This window comes from Haliotis cracherodii, unplaced genomic scaffold, assembly GCF_022045235.1.
Source record: "Haliotis cracherodii isolate W230 unplaced genomic scaffold, xgHalCrac1.p SCAF_7, whole genome shotgun sequence".
NCBI classification, from domain to species: domain Eukaryota; kingdom Metazoa; phylum Mollusca; class Gastropoda; order Lepetellida; family Haliotidae; genus Haliotis; species Haliotis cracherodii.
The window spans coordinates 26,891,945-26,903,357 of record NW_027266330.1 but is presented as its reverse complement, the minus strand read 5'-3'; the positions used below and the strand labels follow the sequence as shown (position 1 = coordinate 26,903,357).

At 41.3% G+C, this 11,413-nt stretch overlaps 1 protein-coding gene across 1 annotated transcript; it reads left to right on the top strand.

The window, feature by feature from the left end:
- Nucleotides 1-331: 331 nt before the first annotated feature.
- On the top strand, nucleotides 332-11,162 carry LOC139448308 (myo-inositol 2-dehydrogenase-like). The gene is made up of 7 exons (XM_071229858.1): nucleotides 332-486; nucleotides 1,441-1,511; nucleotides 3,011-3,119; nucleotides 4,964-5,091; nucleotides 7,813-8,051; nucleotides 9,324-9,489; nucleotides 10,863-11,162. The coding sequence occupies exons 1-7, from the start codon at nucleotides 422-424 to the stop codon at nucleotides 10,967-10,969; spliced, it is 885 nt and encodes a 294-aa protein (XP_071085959.1). The 5' UTR covers nucleotides 332-421; the 3' UTR covers nucleotides 10,970-11,162.
- The last annotated feature ends 251 nt before the right edge of the window (nucleotides 11,163-11,413 follow it).

Here is an 11,413-nt window from a genome sequence, read left to right as displayed (position 1 = left end):
CACTTGCCACGGACTTGTTACTGTTATTGGTCAATTGATATGCATGATTTAATCGCATTATGTATACAATCAAAATGACAGAGCATTATAAAAACAATTTGAAAAACGTATTGGGTTTTGAACTTTCACCTTTTATTGTCCAATCACTTTGACAACAACGTTCTCGTAGCTTTCAGTATGTTCGAAGATTCTTACAAGGCAGAACATCCATACCTCTTCCACCAGAGGAAAACCAGCAACATCCAGTTCAACCAACACTTCCGGGCAGGGCAGGCCCAGAAAACTATCTGTTGGTGTTATTGGAGCAGGGAGGATTGCAACGTCTGTCCATCTGCGCAACATTCTGCAACATGTCCGTTTAGACCTGAAGTGGATCATTGAAAATGATGTGGCGAGGCAACGCTTTGTCCGAGACGAACTCATGTTAGGAGACGAATTTCCTTTCTTCACGTCCAGCGACAGATTCAAGCTGCTGGATGATAAAAGGTAGGTACCGAGAGCCGCGATGGTGTCGGACCCTCATCCTGTCGTGACTGTCGGGTGCCATCGCTGCTCTCGGCTAATGATAACAAGGCCATCGGGTTTTTGTGTGTGTTTGTTTTACGTAGCAGTCGGCACTATTTCAGCTATATGGTAGAAACTGTAAATTACAGGTATGGGGCAGATAAACAATTTAATGATACAATGGACAACGTTTTGCACCTCTGGGTACGATGACTTGCATCCAGCCAAGTCACAGAGTCTGACCACCTGATCCACTTACTCTAACGGCAAGCAAAGTAACTTGGGACTTATTCTTGCCCGAAATTCCAAATGGGTACCATTTGTTTTAGCTATAAAGGCTTCCGTTTTTATGCAGAGGGCTTACATAATTTGGATGAAATTGCAGGTCCTAAAATGTGATTAAACCCGAGTTTTAGGCCATATGCTTAAATATATGCACTACCGCACTCAACAATGTTCCAGATATTTGTGATTGTGTCCTGTAAATGATACCAATGTGGACCACGTGACCAGGTCTCAAAATACGATGTCACACAATCTATGATTCTGACCGCCAAATCCATTAAGTAAGCATAGGTTTCTTGGGTCCGAATCTAACCTAGAATCCCCATGGGATTCAAGTGATAACACGGTGGGGTTCCAATCACATATTACGACATGTCATCACTAAAAATAGTAGCCTGTGAAGTGGTTTTAGGAAATAGCCACAAAGGTAAGTGTCTCCCTTGTTTCATTAGCTCTTTTAATATTGACAGTTATGCAGATGGGATGTCAAATCATTGTGATGCGGCAAGCATCATATCACAATGAATCACAGAAATATGTAACCTGTGAAGCTCTAGCTGTGTTACTCAATATTACAATTCTGATCTAGTCATTTACCGGTATTGTGATGGGTTTTTTTTAAAGTCAAACACTGTTCCTTTTTTGTTTCAGCCTGGATGCAGTATTTGTACTGACACCTGTCGACACTCACACCGAGTATTCCTGTGATGCCTTACAGAGAGGTTACTGTTTTCTTACTATGTCACTGTGAAACAGGTGTTTTTAGACTTACGACTGTCGGTCCACTGCGATCGCCTTGGGCTGAAAAGTAACTACACCCCGATTCCAGGGCTGTCACTTACAAACACACCATCAACATAGATCATAAAAAGAATCTGTCTGTGAGTGAGTGAGTATGGTTTTACGCCGCGTTTAGCAATATCACGGCGGGGGACATCAGAAATGGGCTTCACACATTGTACCCATGTTGGGTATCGAACCCGGGTCTTCGACGTGACGAGCGAACGCTTTAACCACTAGGCTACCCGACCGCCCCGAATCTGTCTGTGAACATCATAAGGGGGTACCAAGCAGATATAGACAAAAACCTTTCTTAGATTCACCAACCACAAACATTAGTTTCTGTAATGTCACAGATGAAGGCTTGTATGAAAGAGTGAGATAAGGCGAGTTGAATATACCGCATCACTGCAGCAACAACGTTGAAAGGCTATTCTTGTGTTTTTTTAGATATAGCCTTGATATGACCATACTCGTAAATATTCCCAAAATGCATTTTATGGCTCTTTGACCATTTTCAAAACGGATCACACCTGACCATCTGATAGACATTTTATCTGGCTCAAAGGACAAGCACAAAGATCCCCACATACATTTTCTAATGTGATTCTTTTAGTATTTAATCATTTGGTGAAGATGACCTTGCGAAAAGGCTAACCAAAGTCTGTCCTGGGAGCCTGGATTAGAGGTCATAGGATTATCATATCACAAAATCAAGGAATGTGGGTTCTATGTTGTTGGTATGCGTATTTCCTAAAGAGTGATCTCAACATTTCAATTTAACCACAGGTTGAGGAGATGATATTTTTTAAAATTGTGAAGCTGGTTAAATGATATCAAAAGTCCTCCCTTCATTGCTGCCAGCATCTTGAAGCTTAGTTTCAAGATTAATGGGACAAAACCTACCCAGTTATGAAAAATTAGGATGTCCTGAGTGCATTTTGTAAGTCGCAAGCCTTGGCAAGAAATATCCACCATTATGTCTTGAGGGACAGATAATTCAAACGGGTCATTCCGAATGGCCAGTAGCTCCTCTATATTTAACGTAATACCCATAGCCTTTTGTCTGAGAAAATAAACGAAACTGTAGGTTTTACAGTCACAAGTAGAGATTAAGCTCAGTCAATATATTGTTTGAACGACATCACATAAAACCATGTGTGACGTCACGAACAATGGCTGCCATCATCTTCGATTATTTGCAAAAAAGCAAGCTATGATATTACATTGTTACGTGGCATTTCACAAACAATAAAAACAATAGAAAATTTTGCATGCACTAGCCAATAAATCAGCAGTGTTCAATGAGATTTACTGGTAATATATTCACAACTGTCAGTGCCTCTATGGGTAATAAACTTGACAGAGCTAGTGATTACAACTGAGATGGTAACCATTTTCTGCCGCATGATGAATGCTTATGTTGTGTATTTGGTTCCAGGGAAGCCCGTGTTTGTTGAGAAGCCGACAGGTGTGAACTACACTGACGTAAAACATGGTTACGACACTGCCGAGAAATACCAGACACCTCTCCTCACTGGCTTCATGAGGTATCTCACTGTATAAATACCAAACTCTCCGGACTGACTTCATGGTGTACACCCCTCTGTATATGTACATAAATACCAGAACCCTCGCCACACTGGCTTCATGGGGTGACCCCCTCTCTATATCAAATTCGGACCCCTCTCCTCGCTGGCTTCACGAGGTACTCCCCTATCTATATGTATATAAACACCAGACACCTCTCCTCACTGGCTTCACGAGGTACTCCCCTCTCTATATGTATATAAACACCAGACACCTCTCCTCGCCGGCTTCTCGAGGTACTCCCCTCTCTATATGTATATGAACACCAGACACCTCTCCTCGCTGGCTTCTCGAGGTACTCCCCTATCTATATGTATATAAACACCAGACACCTCTCCTCACTGGCTTCACGAGGTACTCCCCTCTCTATATGTATATGAACACCAGACACCTCTCCTCGCTGGCTTCTCGAGGTACTCCCCTATCTATATGTATATAAACACCAGACGCCTCTCCTCGCTAGCTTCACGAGGTACTCCCCTCTCTATATTTATATAAACACCAGACACCTCTCATCGCTGGCTTCACGAGGTACTCCCCTCTCTATATGTATATAAACACCAGACACCTCTCCTCGCTGGCTTCTCGAGGTACTCCCCTATCTATATGTATATAAACACCAGACACCTCTCCTCGCTAGCTTCACGAGGTACTCCCCTCTCTATATGTATATAAATACCAGACACTTCTCGTCGCTAGCTTCACGAGGTACACCGCTCTCAAAATGTATATAAACACCAGACACTTCTCCTCGCTAGCTTCACGAGGTACAACCCTCTCAAAATGTATATAAACACCAGACACCTCTCCTCACTGGCTTCACGAGGTACAACCCTATATATATGTATATAAACACCGATACACCTCTCCTCGCTAGCTTCATTAGCTACATCCCTATCTATATGTTTATAAACACCAGACATCTCTCTTCTCAAGGTGACAAGAATAAATGATGGGTAGACATGTTGGTGTATTTCCAGCTACAATGCAGTTCGGACAGATGTTTATGTAAAACGTCGTCCTTCTATCGTTCACTTGTCTCAGATTTGCTGACGCGTGGCAATGTCAAAACTCTATTAATGCCTTTCTACGGTGAGTGTTCACGCTGTCTCTATCTGTAATGTGGGGCAGTGAAGTGCACGAGGAATTGATTTACATCAGCACCGGGGTGCTGCCACAGGATGTGATTCATTAGTGTCCAGTCCAGTTTACTTTCATAGTTTTCTGAAACATACCACCTTACGCATTCCCTCCCTACCCAGTCAGATTTGAAACATGTTATGAGAAACATATTTGTTTGACTCACCTTATCAGGGCACCATGACAACACAGTCAGCCAGGCCATATACCATTGTACGCTGTGTCACAAAATTACCTATTTCATTCAGCTCTAACGTTGATTTGTTGTTTAACGCCGCACTCGGCAATATTTCAGCTATATGACGGCGGTCTGTAAATAATCGAGTCTGGACCAAACAATCCAGTGATTGATATCATGAGCATCGATCCACGCAATTGGGATCGATGACATGCATCAACCAAATCAGCGAACCTGACCAGCCGTTCCCGTTAGTCGCCTATTACGACAAGCATAGTCGCCTTTTTCCGCAAGCCCATATAGGTTGCTGAAGACCTATTCTACCTCTTAACGGGTATCAGCTCTAACAATTGATGAGTTAGGATGATGTTCCATCATACACGATTACGCACACGGTTCTAACAAGAAGCTTTGTGTAGCTGTAGAGTAGAATGGGTCGATACTAGGCTGAACATGGTACTGAATGTTTTGTGACTATCTCTACAGACGGTTTGATCCAGCAGTTGAGGCAACAGTGCATGCCGTACAGCAAGGAGACATAGGCAACGTCCATGTAATGACGCTGGTCACGCGGGACTCGCCACGCCCATCCTATGAGTATCTCACAAAATGTGGTAAGCATTACTGTGATTGGCAAAACATCAATGTGTTTTGGGGCAGAGCATACATACGAGGGGCGCTCAAATGGTATGCAATTCATGTACAAAAGTGAGGAAGACAGTTGGATTTTGTTTTATTTTTTAATATACTGACATTTGATCCATTTGTCCTTCCGACTTATTATCCTTTTATTATTTAACTCTTTTGACTCGCACTAAAACCGTTCCTCAGCAGGATCCTCTGGATTGTAGGGGGGTGACTTATCTGTTCAAAGCCACATCCCCTTAAAGCATGAAGTCTTTGCCACTCTCGACCAGGGAAGTGGAGCATTGTCATGCAGCCGCAGAACCCAAATGCGAACATCACTTTGTGGATATTGTTTTTAGCATTTCAGTCAACATGTTGGAATAATAATGACCTGACATTTAGTTTTGCGGGTAGATAATCAACCCATAACACCACATTCAAATCCCAGAATACTGCTGCCATTATCCTCCCAACTCTGGGTTAAGTCGGAAACCTCACTGAGATGGATGTTTTCATTGCATTGGTTTATATGAGGTATCCTTGTACAGTTCAAGGAGCTCCTGACTCCTTTGACTGAGATCCTGGGAACTAAGGTTCCGGGGTACCCATCTTGCTGACACCTTAGCCATACCAAGATGTCTATTGATGATAATCTTCGAATGAGTCTCTGCCTTGTTTCTATCGAGCTACAGTAATGAGGGGCATCGTCACACTCTCACCATTCGATCATCTATAAACCTTCATTCTTCTAAACCTTAAGGGGGCACGGGTGGCCCAATCGTCTAAGGCGCCGCGATTCGCTGTGCAGAGTCGCGTCCCTTGGGCACGCCAGAAACCTATGATTGTGGGTTCGAATCCCGGTTCGCCCCGATTATGTTTCTAGGTTTGTCAGCACCATACCCGTGCTCGTGGGTTTCATCGAAGTGGTAAACGTCTAAGACCTGCATCACTTCGGGCTTTCCTCCTACAATAAGCTGACACGCCGTGATATAAGTGGCAAGCTGTTAAAAGCGGCGCTAAACCCAATTCACTCACTCACACTCAAAACCTTCATGAATGCCCTTTACTCCAATTTATTGAAATCCATTATGGAGGCACCCTGCTTCAAATGGTGAACTATCTCTCGTGTATTATTTGAAGTATGCAAGCTACTGCGTTTGGACGAGCGCAGACTGCCTCGCCAATGTTATTTAATGCTCAAATCACTGGACCATTCTGGTCGCACCACATGGGCTACTCACATTAAGAATATTTTGTTTAAATTAGGTTTTGGATATGTATGGTTAACACAAGATGTTGGCAATGTGAAGGTATTTATTCATCCTTTTAAGCAAAGATTATTTGATAACCTTCAACAATCATGGTGTAGTTCTATCAATAGTATATCTGATACCTTTTATTATAAACATTTTAAATCCCTGTTGAATGTAGAAAAATATCTTTCACTCCCCATACCAGTACATCTGAGAATATGTATGACTCCTTTTTAGATGTAGCAAGTTTAAACTTGCAATTGACTTGGTGAGATACACAAATGTCCCATACACTGAACGATTATGTAATATTGTATAGAAAATGGTATATCTTTTATTGAAGATGAATTTCATGTTTTACTTGTATGTGAGCGTTATTCAGCACTAAGAAATATGTATCTTAAACAGTATATCAAGTTTCAAACTGTAACATCTTTTACTGAAATTATTTCATCAGAAAACTTTGATGTTGTATATAACACATGTTTATATCTATATAAAGTCCAACGGCTAAGAGAAACTTAAATCGACTACTGGCATGCGTAGTTCATGCAATCAATCATTGTCTGTATTATGGGCCTATGGCCTTCTTACTGAATAAACTGTCTGTCTGTCTGTCTGTCTGTATTTGAAGTGCAGCTATATACTTGTCGGCAAACCAAATGTCGGAAATTCTTCCCCACTTGCTGTAATGTCACTATCAATGTTGCAAGGCTTTTCTAACACTCCTTGCACATCTTGATACATGCAGAAATGGCTTAGTAATGGGCAAAAATGGCATTTGGAACATAGTGCGGCGATGTTTATATTAGGATCAGAACTAGCTGGTATCTTATACACAATTATCATCAGCAAATTAACAAATCATTGCGCAAGAAGTTTCAAAGGATATGTTAAACTTGTACTTGAACTAGGAAAACGGATGTAATGAAGCACCTACTAGCTAGGTCAAAAATCCAAATATGCAAACAAAAGTGTTATTGTAGACACAACTTATGGATAACTTCTTTTTTACTGTAAATGCAACGTTTCGTTATTGGTCCTTTATACCATTGTCAAGCAAGGGCAACATATCTTGCTTAACAAGGGTATAGGGATCTATGCTGAAACGTCGCCTTCAAGTAAAATACAGAAGTAGTTATCCATAAGTTGTGCCTATTTTGTCATCCGTCATCTTCTAAGTAATGTCTATCGAACAATTTAAAAGTGTTATTATATTTTGCATAGGACATGTGAGTTTATCATAATGATACATGCAAAAATATCGGAAAATAGCTTTTGGAAAACCATATCTGGTGTCGACCCTGCATATATTTAGCATCATACAGCCTTGTGATTTAAGAGATGTGTTATAAAGTAAACGTTAACAGTGGATAGACAATGTACCACATCACTATCTCAACATATGATTGATACGAGACAGCTATGAAATGTGATTTTGTGATTGTATTACAGCAAAGAGTGGATGCAACATCTACTCTGATCTCTGTCCGCACGACATAGACTTGATGGTGTGGCTGACAGGAGCCGCGCGTCCCGAGAGCATCTACGTGACCGGTCACGCCCATGACCCTGTGATGAAGGAGTGCGGGGAAGCTGATACTGTCACTGCCGTCCTCAAGTACAGGACCGGTATCATGGCATCCATCCACAATGTTCTTGATTCGGTGTATGGATATGATATTAGGTTTGAGGTGAGTTGGAAAATCATTTTATAAATGGATCACCTGAGGAAGTTCAAGTGAGCTTATGTCACAGCATGTTTGTCTGTCTTTCTCTGTCTGTCTGCCTGTCTTTCTCTGTCTGTCTGTCTGTCTGTCTGTCTGTCTGTCTCTCTCTCTCTCTCTCTCTTTCTCTCTCTCTCTCTCTCTCACCAATATGCATCATCTGTAAACGTGTCTAGAGCCATTTCACACATGAAGCTCAACACATATTGAATGAATTAATTTCTCTGGTTTATGATACTATTCACCTCATTGGGATTCCGGGCCCCAGTACACCGCACTTGTAAAAAGACTCGAAGGGATCAGATGGTCGGGCTATGTAACTTGGCTGATTGTGTGTCGTCAAGCCCCAGTGGTGTGGAAAGTGTCTCATGCTTTCAGCCATCGGCTTGCCTGATTACAGACTGGAATATAGCTGGATTATAGCTAACTATATTTGTGTTTGTTGTCTAACGGAGCACTCCATCAATATTCCATCGGTATGAAGACAGCCTGTAAATAATCGAGTCATGGACAGTCATTCCAGTGAGTGAGTGAGTTAAAATGTAACGTCGCATCGGCATTATTTCAGCCATATAGCGACGAGAACAAGATAATATATTTACAATTTAGAAATTTTGTGCTAAGTAAAATTTTAAAAAAATAATTTATTAAACATATTTAAGCATAACAATATCATGTATATAGTTTTAAAACACGGGCTCTGGGCCACCAGTAACCAAAGCTTGGCCACCTCGCAGGGGATCATGGAGACTTACAGTGATTGATATTAGGAGCAACGATCCATGGCCAACATAGGTTGTTAGAGATCAATCAATTCTAACTCGGAATCCCCATGAGTGCATATATTGTTGAATAACATTCATTCATACATCTAAAAGCTTTGTAGCGCTCACCGGATTGATATTGTAGGTGAAAAATATATGTTAGCCTCAAAATGCCTAAAGAACTGAGTCGAATGGACAATATTTGCCCCCTCCTTATAACTGAAAAAATAACACATTATGTAGACCTGTTTAAAATGTTATGTCACATCGAATCACAAACGCTTTATGATGTATGCTCACTCACTCAGTCACTCAAACAATCACTCAAACACTCACCCTCTCACTCACTCACTCAAACACTCACCCTCTCACTCACTCACTCAAACACTCACTCAAACACTCACTCACTCACTCACTCACTCACTCACTCAAACACTCACTCACTCACTCACTCACTCACTATTGTGATCCCCAGGTGTTTGGTTCAGGGGGGATGGCGCAGATGGCCAACCCACGCCTGTCGAGTGCCACGCTGGAGCTAAGCAGTGGTTTGAGAAGCCCTCGTCTCTGTACTTCCTTTCCAGATAGGTTCAGGACAGCCTTTCAAAATGAACTGCAACACTTTATAAACTGCATCGATGGTAAGAACACAATTAGTTTAATCGAATACACAATACATTGATAATTAAATATTGGTACATGTTGGAAAGGTGGTTGAATGGGTGAGTATGGTTTTACGCCGCTTTTAACAATATTCCAGCAATATAGAAATGGGCTTCACACATTGTCACATGTCGAGAATCGAACCCGGGTCTTCGGTGTGACGAGCGAACGCTTTAACCACAAGGCTTCCCGACCGCCACTATCAGGGGAACATCAATCACATTAAGATCAGATCTGTATTCTGAGACAATACCTCTTTGAGGGTGCCAACCCCCTTTTGAATGCCAGATGCCAAGCACTGTTACGTGCTATTCCGGATGCCGTAGGATGGTAAGCTAGATGCCTTGAAATTTTTACGCAGATGCCAATATGTCAATGTATCTTGCGAAAAGAATGACAAATAAGTGATGAGATAAGTTCAGATAAGACTTTACTATCCAAAGGGAAATTCATATTGCACAGTTGATTAGCACTACAATATGAAAAAAAAGAAAATATATGACATTAAATGTACAAAAGACAAAAAAACACTCACTAATATAACCACAAGTGAGGAAATGAAGAAAATTGGTATCTATATATGTTTGTTTTCAGCGTCGGCTTGCGAAGTCGGCGACCAGGTGGTCGAAACTGATATTCGGAATGATGTATATGACGACTGTCGTTTAGTATTTTACGAGCCTTTCTTAGGTACCTGAGATTTTGCGTGCTGCACGAGTATTTAAAATTGTTTATCTTTTAGATTTATTTTGGGCAGACAGGCTCCAATACCAGCAGTGGACATTACAAACCATAGTGCCTTGATTAAATGTTCTATGAAACAGAGAGAGTATTGTATTATCAAGTTTCAAATACCTAAAACGCCGTAAGAAAAACATTCGCTTTTGGACGTCTTTATAAATATGCTCCGTGTTGGCATTCCAAGTGAGTTTCGAATCAATAATGGTGTCAAGATACTTATTCTGTCCAACCAAATCTACACTATGATATCACCCTGGGCCTTTAAATTGATAGTGTCGTGTAAGCTTCTTTTGAGGTCAAGAACACTGTGATATTTAAGTAGTTGTGCATGTTGGCACACAGGCACCTATAGCTGGACCTGATGGTGAGACTCGGTGACTTGTTTTTTTCTATGTCATTGTTGCGCATAATATCACTGGTTTGTTCGTTCAAAACTCGATTACTTACAGGCCCCGTGATGTAGCTTGAATATTGATGAGTCAGGCATTAAAAACCAAACACTCGCTTTTTCTTTGTGCATCCTTTACCGACAGTTAGCAATGGAAAGGGGGTCAGAATGTCACGTTCTGTTATGCAAACACATGAGTGTGGACACTTGTTATATTTACAGGCACGGAATCTCCCCTCATTACGAAAGAGGAATGCCTGATGACAACAGAGATTGTGGATCGAGGGATTCAGTCGTTTATAGAAGGAGGCGTAGTCAGATTCCAATAATGCAGAGAGGTTCAATCAGTGTATTAAACAACACTGGACCTATGGTCCTTTTAAGCAGACTCACCCTGCGCCAAAATATTTTGAGACCCCTCTCCTGGCTCTAAGCATTATTTTTCAGTGGAGTTTAGTGTTATCGTATAGACTACTATTAGCAGAGGTTACCAGACCAACATAATTTTACAAGACTCGCGTTTCGGACTAGTGGCTAATGTCGCAGATTCCTAGAAACTCCGTGAACTGCCTAACATTTGAGTATAAGCTCCTCGGGTTCAAGTCGGTTGATGCCATGAACCTATTGCCTGTTAATTTCTGAATAAAGAACTAAATAATATTAAGAGTTATGTTTGTGTCGTTCAACATTTTTCTTACCTCACCTGAAAATCTCATTAATATCAGATTTTGTGCTGCGATACAACATTTCTCTGCTCCCAGATCTGGGAACAT